The 21,260-nt window shown below is 36.9% G+C and overlaps 1 protein-coding gene across 1 annotated transcript in view; it reads left to right on the top strand.

Annotated features, from left to right (window-relative positions):
- The window catches only part of SPON1 (spondin 1), a 385,860-nt gene that overhangs the window by 151,776 nt on the left and 212,824 nt on the right, over window positions 1-21,260 (top strand). The window contains 2 exon segments of the mRNA XM_021005269.2: window positions 8,804-8,877; window positions 13,880-14,002. Coding sequence (XP_020860928.1) covers window positions 8,804-8,877; window positions 13,880-14,002 — 197 coding nt within the window.

Here is a 21,260-nt window from a genome sequence, read left to right as displayed (position 1 = left end):
GATGCCACTTAGCTGCCTAAATATAGAACAGGCTGAAAACACAAGAAAAAGAGACAGATACACCATGTGAAGTGAAAATACAAAAAGTCTCATGAAATAATTCCTGAAATTGAAATATGCTCAGCAAACTCACTCCCAACCATACTGTGTTCTGTGTACAGTTAGTATAAACAACTTTGTAGGTATATGTTTCTGGTTCTGGCTTTTGGTATTGCTGCACTGTGCATTCATGGCAGTGACTAAGTCTGAACTCTCTTTTTCATCACCCCAAATCTTACTGAAAAGGAATCTTACTGAACTAGAGGAAGGGTAAGGGATATGTGGCATCTCAGAGCCAACTAGATGGGAAATAATTTCTGTGCCAGAGAAAATGGAAACTAGAAATCCATAATGGGAATAATTCTCTTCTCATGGAACATTCTGTAAACAGGGATCTTGTCCTGATCCCATACCTTGTTAGCATGAAGAGACAGAGAATGCCAATCTTAGGAAGAGGAGGAGGCTTCTCTCCAATAGTGGCAGAGAAGAGAGTGAATGAGTGAGGAATGAAACCAGAGATAAGCTACTGGGCATATAAGATAAAAGCTGAAAGACAAAAATTTGAAGAGAAAAAGCCTCAGTATAAACCTAACTGATAAGCCATCTAAGAGACTAATAAAAACAGAAAAAATGAATAAATATTTAGTGAGGCAAGAACACAACATAACAGATTTTATTCTATGAAGGAAAATGAACCAAAAATTCTTTGTATGAAAAATAGAGCTCTTCAGTTCCCTAGAGAGAGTGTAACTAAAGTAAGGCACATCGATATGGTTCATAAGAAAAATAAGCCTCTATAGGAGAAATGAAATTAGGTTAGGGATCACTGAAGACTTTAAAAAGTCAAACTGGAAGGTAGAAATCAATAGAAAAAATGATGGAAAATCTATTAAAGAAATAGAGACTCAGAAAGAGAGAATGGCAGATTTAGAACACTCAGATACAGGGACAGGGATGGAAGGAAATTTGGTAGAAGAGAACCAGAATGTAACAACTTAAAAAAACCCTGAGAATTTATAGACTAGGCCAAATAATTGATCTTGAAGAGAGGATACACAGAAATAGCTTAATTGTCATAGGTCTACCATAAGAACAGGATACATGAGGGGAAAAGCTGAATACAAGGCAGTAGGAAAATTCCATGAATTTTTGCATATACACAAAATATTGATTGATTGAATTCACAAATAAGTACCACAAAGCACAAGTCCACATACACATATGTACATACAGAGTCATACATACCCAGACCTAAAACTACAGTGTAGATTGTGTTTACATTTTACAATTTCAATAACAAACAAGACATTCTGCAAACATCCAGGAGAAAGACCTCCATCTGCGAAGGAATACCAATTTATATAATCCTGGATTATTCTGCTATCACAAGAAACTAAAGAAAAGAATGGAATAGAATATTATAAAAGGTAAAGCTGTTCAAGTTAGATCCCAAAACAACATATCCTGAAAAGCTGAACCTAATCGTCCAAGAAAAATTTGGGCCTTCAATAAACAAAAGACATTTGAAATATTCCTTCATAATAGAACAAAACAAAGACTAGCATATTATTCAACTTTCAAAGAATCTAAACAAGAGAAACTCAGGGGGAGGTAAATAAGTATAAGTATCAAGAAAAGAAGTAGTAGTAAAACAAATTCTTTTCTATTTGTAAGATATTTAAAAAATAAATTGAACTGAGGTTGAGAGAGCAAAAGAGATCAAAGGAGACAAAAGAAACCCAAAGGGCTACCATTTTATTTTCAATCTTATTGACTTCACCTTTGATCTTCTAATTTGGTGCTCAAGTAGGAATTTTTAATTTGTTCTTTTTCTATTTTTTTTTAATTTCATGCCCATTCATTGATCCCAAAGTGCTAATATTTTAAAAGAAATTTAATGAATTAGGAAAAAAGGAAGAGCTGAATTAATATACTTTGGACTAAATCTCATGTTCCCCTAAAAGTGAATCAGTATCTTTTTTGGGAGGAATAAGATACAGAGCTGGAAATCTAGCCCCATTTCCCCATTGCCAACCGAAGTGAGCAGAGATGGATAGTAACTTCTTTCATTTTTCTACGAGAGTTGGATGTTGAAGTACCACAGATTTGCAAAGTGCTTTGTATATGTTATCTCATTTGATCCTTAAAAGAACCCTGTGGCGTAAGTGCTTTTATTACCTTCTTTTTACAAATTGGGAAAATAAGGAAGAAAAGTTAAATGATTGGCCAAGGATAACACAGCAAACAAGTATCTGAGGCAGAATTCAAACTCAGGTCTTCCTAACTTAAAAGCAAATACTGTATCCACTCTGCCCTATCACACTCAAAAGTTATGTCAATTTTTAAACTAAAAATTAATAATAATAACAATAATTTAATGGGTGTAATACATTGAGTGAAAAAAGCACTGGATTTGGACTGAGATGATCTGGGTTGAAATCCTGTCTCTGCCACATACATTTATGTTACCTGGGTCAAGGCGCTCAAACTCTCTGGGCCTCAATGTCTTCATTCATAACCTGGGGAATTCAATTAAATGATTTCTACTATTACCTCTAGCTCTAAATCTCTAATCCTATTATTTTTATATTGAACTTTAAGGTTCACAAATGTTTCTTTACAACAACTCTGTGAAGTCTGTAGTTGGTATTGATGTTTTCAAGTTAATTATACTATTTGATTAATGTTTTATTCATTCTTAATGGTTTGGGCTATTAAAAAAAAAGCTACCATTAAGATCAGGAAGAAATAGAGCATACATATAAATATAAAAATATATACACATATATAAATATATATCTAGACATGTAACATACATATATCCTGGCATGTATGTATATATGCATTGACATACAGATACACACACATACGTGTGTGTGTGTGTGTGTGTGTGTGTATAGTACACACATATGCACGCACACACATAAGAAACTTAATAGTAAAAGTAGATCAGGGAGAGACAGTGGGAAATAAGACCTTTCCAATTGAAAAAAGGCCAAGTGAGTTCAAATGAGTTAGGATTATTGGTGAAAATTTTCCATTTTAAATTTAAATGAAAATTTTTGCTGTGATGATTAGTGAATTATTTAGACCTTCATCACAGAGTGGGGAATTTGAGCAGCTAGCATGCTGAGAAATTTAATTTAGATTTCTTTAATGCATTCCTTCTTGATAAGAAAGTATTTTGGATATAAATGTTATTTAACCATGCTGCCAAATTGCTGCAGAATATGGAAGAGATTAATAATTCTAGAATATCAAGGGACTTCTTATAAACCACTTTATCATTTTGTGAAGCTGTTATCTTTTTGAAATAGAATATAATTTGTAAGATTCCATTACATATTATACTCCTGATTATTAGCAGCTTTAAAGTACCAAACATTTGTTTTGAGCATAATCAGCAAATTTCTCAGGATGTGAAATTATTTCAGGCTTTGACAGATTTTGAAAATAAAAATAAACATCTGTAAGAAAACACGCAGTACATCTAAAGAAAGAGACGTAAAACCTGATTGTGAATATACAGTCAGGATGCCAGGAGAGCAAGAAGGCAACAGTTGCTACTTATAGTCTCAGTAAGAACACCCATCTCCTTTGCTCTTCTATATTTCCTGGAGGGAACCTCAGAGGGAAATAATATCTAGGTTGGTATATGTGGCCTGATGCATTACACAGATGCTTGAATAGCTGGTTGTCTTTAAAGAAAAGACAAAAGCTAGGTTAGTTTTTGTCCAGTGGAGCAATGTCCTGAGTGGCTAGGGCAGAGGCATGACTGAGTAGCTTTCTCTGTTTGGCTGTGTTTGTTTTTCTGTGTTTTTTTGTGTCTCCAAATAAGTCTTATGAGAATGGTCTTGGTATGAACTTCTTTTTTGTATTAATTTATTTTGATTTATCAATAATTACTTCCATAAGCTTTTGAGTTATAAATTTTTCTCCCCCTCCCTCCACACTTCCCTCCCCAAGACAGCACGCAATCTGATATAGGCTATACATATACATTCCTATTAAACATATTTTCACATCTTTGCATTAGTCTTGTAAGAAGAATTGAAACCAATAGAAGGAACCACAAGAAAGAGGAAGCAAAACAAAACAGAAGAAAAAAAGAGCAAATAGTATGCTTTGATATGCATTCAAACTCCATAGTTCTTTCTTTGGATGTGGATAGCATTTTCCATCAAGAGACTTTTGGAGATGTCTTAGATCCTTGCGTTGCTGAGAAGGCTAAGTCTATCAAAGATAGTCATTGCACAGTGTGGCTGTTACTGTGTACAATGTTCTCCTGGTTCTGCTCACTTCACTCAGCATCAGTCCATAGAAGTCTTTCCAGGTTTTTCTGAAGTCCACCTGCTCATCATTTCTTATAGCACAATAGTAGTCCATTACATTCATATACCACAACTTGTTCAGCCATTCCCCAATTGATGGACATACCCGCAATTTTCAATTCTTTTTGGCATGAACTTCTTAAGGCCTTGGACTACAGGGTTGATCAAGGATAACTCAGATACGGCAGTAGCAGTGTCCTAAGCCACAACTTCTCAGCTTTATCTTATTTTCTCAGTCATGCTTTTTGGAGCTTGTGGGACCCTGCAAATGGAGTTTTGGGGACTCTATAGTCTCTATATTGCAGGGCCTTAGCCATGTAGTTATACTAAAACTCAACAGAGTCAACAAAATAACAAGCTTTTTATCATTAAGCTTTTTGCACAGGGATGTATCATTTGGGTTTTTGAGGAACTCTCTTTTCTGGTGCCATTTGGGGAACATGGAAATAGAGAAAAAAATTGCTTTGTAGCCCGTATGTTGGGTCTAGCCTTCTAACTGCTCTTTCTGGGCCTTCCTTCTTTTTTATTTGTCCTTGTGAAATGATATAAGATTTGCAGGGTATTTCAGCAGTCTTGCCAGCTTCACAATTGCTAGCCTTGACCTGAATGGAATGTGGCACTTTTAGATATTGCTACAGCTGTAGCAATACAGGCAGCCTACAGGTTATTGCACAACACACAGGGTGTCCTCTTCCCAACATTGTTAGTACTATTTCCTAGCATGGTTACTGGCAAACTTCCCAGAATTCTCTTCTTCATTGGCTCTGCCATAATCCAACAACTGTCTTCTGAGTATAGTGGGAGGACTGCTAACATCTCTTATAACACGTCCAAACAGAAAGCATCATCACCTGGGTGCTTGCTGATCCTTTCTGATGCTGGCTGTAGTTGGTGAATGCTCTACCACCCTCACTCTACAAGCACTTAATGATTCCTTCTACAAGGGAAGAGTTACTGACCCTCCACTGAGACTATTAAGGGCAGTCTCTGCTGAGTTACGATCATTGCCCTGAGATTTTTGTAGTTTACCTCAGACTAGATGAATGATTATAGCAGATTTGTTTGTACTCCCTTGCTCAGGCTAAAAGAAAAAGAGGCATGTTTCATTCATTTATTTCAACATTTATGCTTTTCCTTTCCTCTATTAATTATTTTCTAATTATCCTGTATATGGCTTGATTGTATATATTTGTTCTCTCCACCATTAGATTGTGGGCTTCTTGAGGACAGGGACTGTCTTTTGCCTCTTTTTGTGTCCCCAGCATTTAGCATAGTGCCTGACAGATAGTAGGTGCTTAATAAATGTTTATTTATTGATGAATTGGTTGGTTGGGGAAAGCTGGTTAAAAATTTTTTTGTTGGGCTGATACTGCTTTGTTTTGAATTTAAAAGTTGGGTTACTGGTGCATGCCTGTAGTTTCTGCTGCTGAGGAAGTTGAGGGTAATGAATCTTTGGAACTCATGAATTCCAAGCTACAGTGGCCTAAAATCAATCATGTGTCCACATGAAGTGCAGCACCAATATGGTGAACCCCTGAGAGCAGAGGGCCATAGGATTGCCAAAAGAGCAGGCAACTTGCCCAGATCAGAAATGGAGTTGATGAAAGCTTTTGTTGACTAGCAGTGGGTTTGGGCCAAGAGTAGCCACTGCCCTTTTAGCCTATGTGAGATAGAGAAGCTCAATCTAAAACAAACAAACAAACAAACAAAAAACCCCAAACCGACAAAGAAACAAAAACTCTAATTAACCCAACCGACCAAACAACCACCACCACCACAAAACTATCTGTTTATCATGTTAAGAAGTAGAAAAATGCAGGTTTCTTCCTTAGAAAGAAATTTTGAACTAGTCCCAGCAATCCCTTTTTACAAATAACTTCAGCTCTCCATGTCACATTGCCTTTAGGGACACATCTCTGGATTTTAGCTGTCTTGTCACCTACTATATGCCACTTTTGTCCTATGTGTCATCTGGTGAGTAGTAATTAAGAAAGTGGCTCCTTTTTCTTTCCCATATGGGAGGAAAATATACAAAAATGACCATTTGAGGAGCATTGCCAGGGAAATACATGAGAAACAGTATAGTATTTGAATTTTTCAAATTATTTTTGAAAACATTTAAAAATGGCAGCTCCAATCATTTCCATTGGTTGCCTCCATCCCTAGACTGCTATTCTTCCTCATCTCTACCTCCTAGCTTCCCTGGCATTTTAAAAGTCTCAGCTAAAGTCCAACTTTAAGCAAAACTCTTTTCCCAGTCCTGCTTAATACGATTGCTTTTCCTCTGTTGCTTGTCTCTAATTTGTCCCATACGTAGTTGTTTGCACGTTGTCGTTCCCAGCAAACGTTTAGCTCCTTGAGAGCAGGGACTGTCTTTTGCCTTGTTGTTGTTGTTATTTTTTTATTCCTAGCACTTAGCACACTGCCCAACATATATTAGGTGCTTAATAAGTGCTAGCTGACGAGATGAAATTTTATTTTTTTCAGTGGAAAAAAATCCAGTTCCTGCTAATTGGACTACCTGTACTCCAAAGGAAAAATAAAATAAATGAAATCCTGGTAACAAATATGCATAGTCAAGCAAGGCAAGTTCTTGCTTTTGACATGTCCAGAAATATATATATATACACATATATATATATATATATATATATACACATATATATATATATATATATATATACACGTACACACACATACACACACATACACACACACATATATACACATATATATATTTCATATATATGTATATATGTGTGTATATATATATGTGTGTGTGTATATATATATGTGTGTATATATGTGGTGTATGTATGTATATATGTATATATATATATATATATATATATATATAAAATCATGTTCTGCATTTTGAATCTATCACCTCTTTATCAGGAGATGGGTAGCTCATCACAGTCTCCTAGAATTGTGCTTGGTCATTGCACTGATCAGAGTTCCTGAGTCTTTAAAACCGTTTGTGTGTACAATGTTGTTGAAGCAGGATGACATCGTAAACTGTATCAATTCACAGATGGATTTCGAGATGCTGATTATTTCCTCCTCGCTAGCCAGGAGCTCTCCGCATTTTTAACAAATCTTGATGAAGTACCAGGCTAGGCTAAGCTCCGCTCAGTAAAGACGGACACTTTGATTGAGAAAGGATTTTCAGGAAACTATCAGCCTTGGTACAACTATGGTGGGACTACAAATCAGTACCTTTCTTAGGATCCATTTGTTGTATATGAGATCACCCAGACCTGTCTCCTCTGAAGAAGTGGGGGGAGAGACAGATTTAGGGAACAAGTGAGAAAGAATAATATCGCATGTAGGTATAAGAGACAGAGACAGAGAAAGGGGGGAAGAGAAAGCAAGACAGAGACAGAGGCACAGAGAGGGACAGAGAAAAAGACAGAGACAGAGACAGACACCAAGGAGTAGAGCAGAAATCTAGTGTGTATCATGTATCATCACTACATCCTTCCTACTGTTTCTGGTCTTCTTCCTTCTTTCTAAACCCTGATCCTTAGTTTCCCCTGAAGATTGGAAGCCAACTAAACATCAGCATTTCAAGTCCTATTTCACTTTGAGAGGGACAGGTACTTTCCCTTTTTAAAGGAATGGGTCAACTTTGTAACAAGAAAATCCTGCCATGCTAGTGAAAGAAGGTTCTCTTCAGTCCATTCACATGTCGCATTGCTGTTTCCTTTTCAAGACCTATTCTGACAAGAGCTGAGGGTGTATGGGACAGCTTCCATTTCAAATAGCTAGAGGGTAACAAGGTATCAAAAGTTGATGCTGATATTGCTGGGGATAGCTAAGGCAATAGGTCCCTACCAAGGCACAGAATCCATGGCGACATTTGAATATTTTGTTATTTTCAGATTTGAAAATACAGAGATTTTGAGAGTTCTGACACTCAACCTCTAGCTAGGCCAGGTGAAAATAAATAACACTGGGGGAGAGGGCTGAAGTTGATGTAACACAACTATACAAAATCCCCAATTAAAGAATATATCTTGGTTGTCTTGAAATAACTACTTTTAACCCTCAAAACATTCTTCTAAAATTCTCAAATCTTCTGTTTGACAAGTTTAAGGAAGAGCTAGTGCTGCTGAAGCAGTCTTTGTGTAGAATGTCAAAGTTAGTTTAGTCTGCTAATTCTGGAAAGAGGCAGGGTGACATTTTCAGAGCAAAACTAAAACACATTTTTAAATTCCTCTGCCCCAACCCCCTTCAGGAAAGAAGGTGGTAGATTATTTGCTTCCTGTAGTGTGTGCTTCTTCCCAAAGATTCCGAAAGGTAGTTTGAAATTAAAAGTAGAGTAAAGGAAGTCCCTTCCATAATAGGAAGTCAGTGAAAATTCTCATACTATGTTTTACTTACATTTTGAAGAAATGCTGATCCTCACACTGGTGTGTTATTCTTTACAGGGCCAGCATTGTGCAGAAGCGCATAATTTACTTTCAAGATGAGGGTTCTCTTACCAAGAAACTCTGTGAACAAGGTAAGACTGAGATATAGCAATACATACCTGTGGCATATTCAATGCAAATATTAAGTTTCCAGAGAAGCATTTAGAACCATTTTGTCCTGCCATTCTTGGGTTTCAGTGCCTCACATAGCTCAGTGTTCTAATGGTGGCCAGAGGTTGTGTACGCTTTGATGGAGCTTGCCTTCCAATTAACCAGCTTGATTTCTTTGGCAAAAAATTGCCAACAGAACTTAGATGTCATTTTCTTTTGTGCAAAGAACAGCAATTCCAATCCAACCCAATCTAAACATATTAAGCCTTTACAATGTACAAGACATATGTGCTAGGAAATAGAAATACAACAAAACAAAATGGAAAAAAAACCACACCCGGTTCTTATCCTCAGAGAGCTTGCAATCCAGTGCCAAGAGATTATTTTCTATTGAATTTCCTATGAAAATGTTTTAGTTCTGGCACACGGTAGTGATGTAATAACTGCTTGTTGACTTGACTCAAAGACACAGTTTTATGGAAAGGCTTGTGCAAAATAAAGAAAAGTAAAATGAGCAGAACCAAGGGAACATTGTTGTATACAGTAACAGCAATATTGTTTTAAGAACAGCTTTGAACAAATAAATTATTTTGCCAACTATAAATACCCAAATTAACTATAAAGGACATGTGAAGAGAGATGCTGTCTGCACCCAGAGATTGAACTGATAAATACAAGTATGTGTTTGTGTGTGTGTGTGTGTGTGTGTGTATACACACACACACACACACACACACACATATATATATATATATATATATATATATATATATATATATATATATATATATATACACACACACACACACACATATATATACATACCTAGTTGTGGCTAATGATAGCCATCTCTAGGAAGGGGTAGGGAAAGGGAAGAAAAAAAGAAATTTACATAATAATTTTATTGTATATTTGAAAGGAATAGCAAGTTGTGCATAGTAGATTTTCTGTTTCATGTGCAGTCGTTTTTAATGTACTATGTTATGGAAATGCTTGTTTTATTCTATAAACAAAAAAAAACACAACCCTCCCCCCAACAGTTGTATAGCTTGGGGTGGGGAATGGAACAATATCCCTTGAAAACCATTAAATGAGATCTTTCTTTCTTTCTAAAGTCTTTGGGCTAGTCCTTTGGTTGTTGACGCTGGGGGTCCTTCTACCTCAGTGTCATCATAATGGTAAGGTATTTCCTAAAAAGAGAGAATTACTCTATCCAGAACCAACATGATTGATTCAGCAGTGCTGTCGCAGTGGCAAGGGCAGGATGCATTTAAAAAGAAACTTGATTTAGGATTTCAAGAGTTTTTTTTTTTAATAGAGAGAAAAATAAATCAACTCACTCATTTTAATAAAACAAAAAAAGCAGGGCATATAAAACTTTATTCAATCAATTTAATAAATTATCTATCTATTTATATCTCTATACATAGAGAGTGAGAGAGTGAGATTGTTGTTTCCTGTTATGTTCAAATAAGAAAGGAGATTATAAGCAGTAGCATGCTGTAGTGGCTAGAAGACTGGCCGTGGAGTCAAAAAGACTTCTGGGTACAAGTCTTTACTCTGAGATGCATCAAGGCATGAAGGGCAAGTCATGTGACCCCTTACTACCCCTGGACAATTCACCAATCAATCAAGCTTCCAAGTGTTTATTAGGTGCTAGGAATGCAAAGAAAAAACCAGAGCACTCCAGCATCTATTTGCAAGGAACACATTGTTATGAACTGAAAGTTACAAATACATTGTGAAAGTGGAAAGATGTTGATATGGAAGAAGTTCAATGTCAAGAATTCTATATAGTGGTAAAAATCATAGATCTGATCAAAAGAAAAAAAGCAAAAAGAAGAGACATCAAAAGGCATTGGGAAATGGAGTTTGTAGTTACAGGTAAAAAAGAAGCAGAGAAAAATAATAATAATAGTAATAATAAGAGCAACAACAACAACTAAAATTTATGTAGGGTTTACTATGTGCCCGGCACTGTGCTAAATGTTTTATAATTATCATCTCACTTGATACAGGGGTGGGCTACATGTGACCCTCTAGGTCCTCAACTTCAGCCCTTTGACAGAATCCAACTTAACAGAACAAATCCCCTCAATAAAAGGATTTGTTCTGTAAAACTTGGACTCCGTCAAAAGGCTGTACCAGAGGACCTAGAAGGCCACAGGTTCCCCACCCCTGGAACTTAGGAGAAGGAGAAAGAAAGCAGAGAAAGGAGAAGAAAGGAGAAAAAAAATGGAGCATTCTAACTTGACTTACATCTATGCCTAGCCTTGATCTAGTTTTTAATGAGATGATAACCACCATCCTAGAAGTTTTCACCCATTCTGATCTCTGGTCCTATTAATCCTCATTTCTGGATAATTTCTACCATCTGACCTTTTTGGTCTTGCTCCCAAGCTGCTGAGCCCCTGAGAACCAGGAGGTCTTCTTTTGCTGTATGCTTATTGTTCATTTGAGCTGCAGTTGGGACTTGTCAGTCCCATCCTCTTCTCTTTGAAACCCTCTCTCATTACTCACACGTGTCCTAAATCTCTTCTCTCCTCAGGGCCCAACTGCACTTCCTATCATTTTCCCAACAGATGACCTCTACTCCTTCCTACTTCACTGTGTAGTTGGACAGCATCCAAATTTTTACCTACTCCCTCTTCTGCTTTTCACAATGCATCAAGGTCCCTCATTCTCTCTTTCTTTTTCCCTATTTCAGATGAAGAGGTCTTTTGACTGTTCACCAAGACTAGTGACTCTATCTGTGCCTTTAGTCTTTCCACTCTCTCATTCTTTAGGACTTGGTTCTAGAGTTATTCCATTTTTCTCTTGCATCTTCAACTTTTGCCCTTCTGCTGACTCCCTTCCATCTGCCTGTATGTATACACAGTTCTCTACATTCCTAGAATAGCTTTTTCCCTTGCATTCTATCCCACCTTGGTACCATTCCATCTCTCTCTTCAAATTTCTGACTAAACTTGAAAAAAGAAAGAAGCCAGTACCTTTACTTCCTTATGACCCACTTTCCTCCTGACATCTTGTAGTATGATTTCCTTTCTTCCTGCTCTCTTAAAAGTCATTAATTACTTCCCAAAACAGTCTTTGTTGAGTTCTCATGCTTTATGACCTTTCTGCTCTACATTTCCCTTCCTTTAAGTTCTAACTTTCCCTGGAGTTTGGTCTTCATTGTATCTATTTTCTATCCATAGTGACTATCACTAGGTCAGCTAAGTGGTACAGTGGATAGGGAGCTGGGTCTGGAATCAGGAAGACCCTGGGTTCAAATCCAGCCTCAGATACTTAGTTGCTGCATGATCCTGGGCAAGTCACTTAACCCTGTTTGCTTCAGTTTTCTCAGCTGTAAAATGAGCTGGAAAAGGAAATGGCAGATCACTCCAGTGTTTTTGCCAAGAATACCTCAAATGAGGTCACAAAGAGTCAGATGTGATTGAAACAACTGAACAAAAACAGCAAAAGTGATGATTACAGTTCCTTGTTACATTGTAGGGGTATAATAACTGTTTTTTTTTTAATTGAGCCCATAGTCTCAACTTTCTTGATTCCTGAGGTGAGTTTCTTTCCTAATCCCCTATTCCTTCCATAACTACTGTAGTATCTCTTACTGGTTCCTTGTCTTCTTCCCAAGCCCATAATTTGACTTTTTTTTCTCTGTCCTTTGTATACTTACTCTCCTGACAAAAATCATGGAATCTCATATGTTGCTCAAATAGTTGCCTCCAAGTAGGTGACTCCCAAATCTGTAGCCCCAATCCTGACTTTTCTTCTAACCTCTAGAGCTCTATCTCCAATTATTTACAGGGCATCTCCAACCAGATTTCCCAACACCTCAAATTCAACATGCTCGAAGTTTAAGTATCTCATATACCCTTAAGATCTGCCAAATTCTAAAGCCCCATATTCTCTTACTCCATTGAATTAAGAATTAACTTATTTCAAAGGTACATATTAATTGAATTTCCTACATGAAATGTTATAAAAGGCTACTCTTGATATTCAAGAATTTTATTTTCTTAAGAAAAGAGCATGTTGTCATAGATTAGGAACTAGGAGACCAGTTACTAAACATGTCACTTTGAGCAAGGCAATTCATTTCTAAAAGCTTTACTTTTCTCATCTGTCAAATGGGGATAATGGTCTCTGTCCCACTTCTTTTATAGGGGTCACATGAGAGAGTGTATATAAAATGCTCAGGAAACTTTAAAGTATTATATAAATGTCAGCTTTGATCATTATTGTACATTCTTTTAAAAATCTGTAAGAATATATGTTGAACTAGTTTAAAAAAAACTTTTTGCTATTAAACTGCTAAAAATATTGAAGAAATAGAAGAAGGATATGATTGAAGCAGGTCATATTGAGAGAAATTGTGTTCATGATGCTGGAAAATCAAGGCCAGGAATCTGACAAGTGGAAAAACCATTTGCTCATGTGACTCTGTCTCCTTGCTAGCTATCAATAACTAAAAATGAGAGTGGAGAGGACTCATGTACAAGTGAATTACATGGCATCTGTTGAGCACAAAGGTGAAGTTGAAAGACCCAGCATTGGGCAGCTAGGGGCAGGATGAACCTCTTGGTGTAACTTTTCACCCGTTGTTATGAGCAACTAAGTAAGCATCTTGAAAATTCTTCCTTTTATTTTCATTAAATTGAAGCACAGCTATCTATTTTGCTATCTGCTCTGCCCAAGCCTTCAGAAACCTGTTCTTGTTGCCACTGACAGTTTTCATGTGGCAGGAAGCACAGGAATTTGCATATTTCCTTTTAAAAATTGCGGGCCAAGGCATATACGCTTAGGTAGAGCCTGTACATAGAATAGTTCCCTCCTCTGGAGTGCTAGGTAGGTTTTGTGTTTAATTACTGCCAGGCATCTGAATGAAGTCGGCTCATCTGTGATGTCATGGCTCTCTAATAAGCTACTGCATTTAGTAATTTCTTTACCAACCTAATGACATTTTCTTCTGTTCTGTTTCAGATTCAGCATTCGATGGGGTGACTGATAGACCAATCTTGGATTGCTGTGCATGTGGAACTGCTAAATACAGGCTCACGTTTTATGGAAATTGGTCAGAAAAGACTCACCCAAAGGATTACCCACGTGAGCACAGCTGCTGCTGGGAAGATTGGAGGGAGGGGGAATAGGGAAAGAAAGTATTTGAAAGTACAGTATGACTGGAGGCTAAACCAGATAGTCTATGGACATGACAGCCGAGAAAATAACGGAGCTCAATTAAGGCCTGTTGGAATGAGAAAAAGCAACTATAAAATACATGGTTTAAGGAAAATTTAAATTAATATAATTAAATCAAGCATAACTCAATACATTTAGCTTTTTGCATAGCATTTTCCCAATTAGCGTTTTCAAAATTTGTAGTATACATACACACATATACATACATGCATATGTACACATATCCCTTGGACACATATTGGCTTTATGAATCTGGGCATGTCACTTAAGCTTTCAGTGTTCTAGACAACTTTCTGATAATATGCACATAAGTTGCAGAGAAGGGACTGACTTGCATTGGTAGAGGGGCTTTTCTCATCAGGGAGCTCCTAATATCAATAAAATCATAACTCTAGTCTCTTTTCATTTTCCTGTAATCATATATAATATCTATATAAACTTATGATAATTATATATAATTTAAACCCCCTTCTCCTGTGGGAGACACTCTTATGATACTCTCTAGAACTCAGTCCTGAACCCAGAATTAAACAGGAAAAAGACTCTCAAGACCTGAAAAGTTAACACCATGCTCTCATTTCCTAGTACTCAGTCTCTTACTAAGAGTCTTGGGAATTCTTATTTAACTTACAGTTATTATAAGCTTGGCAGTCCAGTCCAACCTTGAAGCTTCTATCAGCACAGGGTGGGGGAATTTACTGAATGTTTACTAGCCAAAGAAGCACTGGCTGACATCATAATAGTGAAGGAAAAGATGCAAAAACTAAGACGTAGACCTAGAATTAACCAAGTGAGACATTTTGTATATCCATTCAGTGTCAAGGTAAATAGTTCTCTTTGCCTCAGCATCCCCTAAATGTATAACTGTACTTTTTGTACAATATACAAACAGATATTCATAATGGCAAACTTATTCATCAGCAGAGGGTTAAATTAGATTCAGGATCCTCTATTTAAAAGGGAAGGAAAGTGTGTAATGCATCTTAGAAAGATTTCCATCAAATTTGCACAAGCTCAAAGTACTAGTGCCCAAAGGTACCAGCTTCAGTTATTCTAGAAAAAAATCACATACGTGGAAGAGCTCATTTCCTGATATGGCTGGATAATGAGGAAAGGATTGTATTTTGTGCTATCTGCCAATGTTTTTTTTGATGGTTCCAGTCTTTTAGCTATTATGTAAAGCTGGTGGCATTTTAGAATTGTAGCCAGATAACTATACTCAGAGATTTTCAATTTAAGTGATTTGAAGGGACAACAGAATTGCTCTGTTGCATCCAAACCTCATTAAAATGGAAAATTTTTGCTGCATGTACAGATACGGAGGAGTGGAGAGTCTCTATCGTTGTGAGTGGTCAATTTCTTTATCTTGCAGAAAACAAAGGCTAGTCGGTTAGGTCTTTAAAAACAGTATCAAAGAAGGCAGAGTTGTGACCTCTGACAGTGAATACTGCTTTGCCTTCTTCTGCTTCATGTTTTTCCCCCATGGCAGTACTTAAAAAAAAACAATTTTAATTTATTTTTAATTAAATTTTATTTTTTTTTCAATTAACAAGCATCTACCTTCTCTCTTTCCCACCTCAGTCCCTTACTAGGAAAAAAAGAAAAAGAAAAAGAAAAGGCCCTGCAATAAGTATGCAAATTTAAGCAAACATTTTTTTAAAATCCCCACATTGACCATGTCCAAAAATTCATTTCTCATTTTGTGTATTGACTCTATCACCTGTCAGGAGGTAGGGAGTATTCTGAATCATAAGTCCTCTGGAATTGTGATTAATCATTGCACTGATCATATTTCTTTGTGTAGACTTTTACTTTTGCCTCTCCGTTACGTGAGAATAACACCCCTCCATTCTTTCCCTTTTCTTTCACAGTGTATCCTTTCCTCCTTCCTTTCATTTCTTCTTTTAAGATTATCACAGCATAACAAAAAAAAAACACTTCCAGGACCTCCATCTTATTTGATTTTGTCTATGTCCCCTGCTTACATTACAATTCTTAGGAGATGTTTGTCACCCCACTCCGTAAAAGAATGCAAATATTTCATTTTTATAAGGCCTTTTCTATTTGCTAACTTGAATTTACCTTTTTATGTTTCTTTATTTCCTTTTGTGTTTGTATTTTAAAGTTTCTACTCAGATCTGGTCTTTCTGCTGGGGATGCTTAAAGGTCCTCTATTTCATTAAATGTTCACCTTGGAGTAAGAGTTGTGCCGGAGCCAGCCATAAGAGAACCAATTGTGAAATTTTCAATGTGAGCATTCAAACCTTAGAAATTGGCAAATGCTACAAGTCAGAGTTTGATTGGTGTTTTGTTACTGTCTAGACGTCAGAAAGTGATGGAGAAAATTGCTAATGCAATTAAACATAAAAGTATGTTGTACATGCTTTTTTTTTTGAGAGAGAGAGCACTTCTTTGATGTTTTCTATATAGATTTTAATAGTTTATTCTCTTCTGAGTTTGTTTCTGGGTTTCTGATTATCCCTGGCTTCACAATAGCTCTTTATATTTTTTTTAATCCCCTTCAGCAGTCTGCTCTTGGCATCCTGCTGTTGCTTGCTTAGCTGGAAGCTCTGGGGGCTGAGTCTGTGATCCTTACTCCTCTAGGAAATACACCTACTCCCCGTTGATGTCCTGGGAGAGGGAACTGGCTCCGCATTCTCTGCCCTATTTTTAACATAGTATAAAGCTGTTAGTACAATTTGATGTGTTCTTCAAAATTTTTGGTGGTTTTATATATTTGTATATTTGAAGCTTTATATATTTGTATATTTATGCATTTCATTTCACCTGTTTTGTTAAGAGTGTTTCCCCAACTCTGGTACTTGTTCTGATGATGGCTGCCAAATGATGGCTCTCTAGTAGTTCTGGGAGAAGAGCTCTGCTTTGTAAATCATCAATATTAAATTAATCTAAATTGGTGACATACTTCATACCTCAAGGATACATGATGTATTAATAATGGCTCTTCCTCTGCTGGTACAGATGAAAACAAGACCTTCAAATGGGGAGAAGAGATCCAAAATGAATAACAAGGAATTGAAGTCCAAGAAAAGGGAAGAGGTGGTAAGAGAGCACCTCACCCCCTCTAATATGATCAAATTTTTAGGCCCAGATGAACTATTAAGAGACTAAGAGAAATGACCAAGGGGATTATGGAACCAATACTGGAAATATAGGAAAAATTGTGAATACAAAAGTGATGTGAGATAGTAGACAGGGCAGTATCACACCAACTATGCTAAAAGAGAAAGCAGATAGATTCTTCAAATTATAGACTTTTGAGTCTTTTTTGTTATTGAGTCATTTCAGTTGTGTCCACCTCTCCATGACCCAATTTGGTGTTTTCTTAGCAAGATACTGGAGTGGTTTGCCATTTCCTTCTCCAGCTCATTTTATAGATAAGGGACCTCATGAGGCAAACAGGGTTAACTGATTTGCCCACTGTCACACACCTAGTAAGTATCTGAGACTGGATTTGAGCTCTGGTCCTCCTGATTCCAGGGAAGTATCCATTTGTATCATCTAGCTGCCCTTTTGAGTCTTTAATTCCTGACAAAATTCTAGAACTTAGTATTATATGGGTCATTTATAGATATTCTGAAAGGGAAACTGATCTCTGTGAGCCAGAACAAGTCATACCAGACAAAGCTCATTTTTCTTTTATTTAACAAGATTTAAAAGTTAGGTTAAAAAAAAAGCACTATATGATCCAAGAATTACCAGAAGTGCAGGCTGGTTTTTGAAGAAGCAGAGGAACTAGAGAACAAATGGACAACATTCACTGGGATTATGGAGAAAACAAGGTAGTTCCAGGAAAAAAAAATCTACTTCTGGTTCATTGATTACACTAAAGCCTTTGACTGTGTGGATCAAAACAACATGTAACAAGTCCTCAAAGAGATGGGGGTGCCAGATCATCTTACTTGTCTCCAGAGGAACCTGTATGCTGGTCAATAAGCAACAGTTAGAACAAAACATGGCACAACTGATTGGTATGAGATTGGGAAAGGAGTACAACAAGGCTATGTATTGTCACCTTATTTATTAACTCATATGCAGAATGCCAGGCTGGATGAATCAAAAATTGGAATTAAGGTTGCCAGAAGTATCAACAGTCTCAGATACACAGAAGATACCACTCTGACGGAAGAAAATGAAGAATTAAGAAACTTCTTGATGAAGGTGAAAGAGGAGAGTATAAAAGCTGGCTTGAAGCTTAACATTAAAAAAGCTATGATCATGGCAACTGATTCCATCACTTCCTGGCAAATGGAGGGAGAAAAAATGGAAGCAGCATAAGATTTTATATTCTTGGGCTCAAACATTACTGCAGATGGTGCCTGCAGCCATGAAATTAAAAGACACTTGCTCCTTGAAAGGAAAGCTATGGAAAATCTGGACATCATACTAGAAAGCAGAGACATTACTTTGCTAACAAAGGTGTATAGTCAAAGCTGTTTGTTTTCCAGTGGTAATGTATAGCTGTAAGAGCTGGACTATAATGAAAGCTGAGTGCTATAGAATTGAGGCTTTCAAACTGTGGTGCTAAAGAAGACTTTTGAAGAAAGCAAGGAGATCAAATCAGTTGCTACTTACAGAAATTAATTTGGACTACTCATTGGAAGGACAAATAATGCAACTGAAGCTTAAATACTTTGGTCATATAATGAAAAGACAGGATTCCTGATGTTGGGAAAGACTGAAGGCAAAAGGAGAAGGGAACAGCAGAGGATGAGGTGGATAGATAGTGTCCTGGAAACAAACATGAGCTTGGGTGTACTTTGGGAGATAGTAGAACATAAAAGGACCTGGTGCCTGTGGTTCATGGGGTCATGAAAAGTTGGATGTGACAATGAACGGACAATAACGTTAGCTTGGTAGAAGGCCTTAGAGTATATTTATTTTAGCAAGGTATTTGACCAAGTTGCTCACGATTTTCATGGGCAAGGCAGAGAGATATGGGCTAGAAGATAGTATAGTCAACTAGATTTTGAACTATATGACAATACCCAAAGAGAGAGGATCCATTGGTCAATGTCAGCCTGATAAGGAACTTCAGGGAAATCCCATAGGGTTTTGTCATTTTTTGGCAACACTTTTTTTTCATATATATATCAGTGATAAGATGAAGTACAGGTGGGGTGTGTATATCAGCTCTTGTGAAGCACAAAACTCTAGCACAGATAACCAACACATCGAAAGATAGAATTGGGATCTAAATGATCTTGATATATTACAGTGATAGACTGAATATGGTAAACTGAAAGTTAACAGGGAAAAACAAAGTTATGCACTTGGATTATATACAGAAACACATGCATGCACACCTACATTAAAAACTAACTTCACAGAGTTGAAGAAAGAGGTATGGCTGGGTAATATTTGGAATGAAAAAAGCCTTGAATACAAGTGCACTTCAAGCTCACTGCAAGTCAACAGTGTGACTCACCAGCCAACATGTGATCATGACCTTGCTATTCACTACTCTTATCTATCTATGTTTTGTGGCTGTGAATTTTTTTCTCCAGCTCTTATGAAAGATTTTAGGAAGCCTTGCTAAGAAAATGGCAAATGGCCCATTGAGGGTGACCACGATGGTGAGAGAACTCAGAATCATACTATAGGAGGATAAGTTGAGAGAAATGGGGATGTTTAGTCAGGAGAAGAGAAGATTTTTCATTTGGTCACATTAGCTTCTTCAAACATTTGTGTTGAAGAGATATAAGGTAGTATCTGGTCCAGGTCCAAGAAAAGGACAGTGCGTAATTTGCTCCATGTGTGTGCGCATGTGTGCATATGTGCATGTATATGTGTATGTGGGCACATTATTCCTAGTTAGCTCAAATGGAAAGGGCCTCACACAGTTTAACCTTAGCCTGAGGTTTCATCTCGCTCATGCATAGTCATGGACATAACTTCCTGGAAGCTCACCACACTCCTCAGGCAGGGAATCCAGTGATATGCCAGTCAATGCTGCCTGAACTATTTCACTGTGGGAGGCCTTTGCAAACTGGTTTGAATTCTTTGAAATGCATGTGGAACAATTATGATTTAAAACATCTCCTCTAATGCCCCTTACCCACACACAAAAAGGCTAAAATACAATAAGCTATAAAGCTCATTGTTCACCCTTGGTAATTGTCAGGAAATTTATGCTGCCTTGTACTCAAGTTTTTCTAGAAGAATAATGTGTTTGTGGGGCACATAGGTCAGTTTCAGGGCTGCTTCAAGAGAAATGCATAAATTGATAGCAATCTTAGCCAAAAATGGGATGTAGAAAAGGAATTACAGATTTGTTTTCTTCAAAATCTATGTATAGTTACTTGACATTTTATTTTTAATTTGAAGGAATGCTTTACTATCAGGGTATTGGATAAAGTAATTCAAGTAATCTCATGGGGTGTGATTCTTAACCTTTCTTCATTAACTTTGGAAAAAGTAATTAAACACAGTGATCAAACTGATATCCCTAGACATTTTTAAAAATAGAATTATCCAACTAATTCACTGGGTTAGGTGAATGAAGGTGAATGAACCAAATGGTCCATCTTTATACCACTTTAGTTCTTAACAATGTGCTTTGCACATCGTAGGTACTTAATAAATGTTTTAGAATTGAATTGAACGTGGTAAAAAGAGTCCACTCCATACTAGTAGTTTCCTCAGTGGGAGAGAGGATGCTATCTTCATCAGGATTGTGATCTATAATGTCTACTTGCTGGATCAATCCTTTGCAAATTCCTCTCTCACCAAAAAACGAGACATGAAGTAGTCTCTCTCAAATCTAAATATTCAAACCTAATCTCTCCTTTGACTTTGAGTCCCAGAACCCCAATTGCCTCCTAGTAGCCTCTAGTTCGATGTACTAATGTCAACTCAATATTGATATGTCAAAACAAGAACTCATTTTTCTCACATCTGGCCAGCCCACTTTTCAAATGTCTTGTTTCCATTGAGGGCATCATATTCCTCCTCCTTTTCACCCAGACTCATGAATTTAGATATTAACTCCTTCAGTGGAAGTAAACTCTTTGAAAGCAGGGACTGGTCATTTCCTATCTTTTTATTCCTAGTAAATGGTTGTCTTGCACATAACAGCTTTGCAAATGGTAGACACAATGTTTCTTGAATTGAGTTGAAAGCTTGGTGCAACATAATTGATGTG

This window comes from Phascolarctos cinereus, unplaced genomic scaffold (genome assembly GCF_003287225.1).
Source record: "Phascolarctos cinereus isolate Bilbo 61053 unplaced genomic scaffold, phaCin_HiC Scaffold_9;HRSCAF=440, whole genome shotgun sequence".
Taxonomy (NCBI): Eukaryota; Metazoa; Chordata; class Mammalia; order Diprotodontia; family Phascolarctidae; genus Phascolarctos; species Phascolarctos cinereus.
This window is presented reverse-complemented; position numbering and strand designations above follow the sequence as displayed.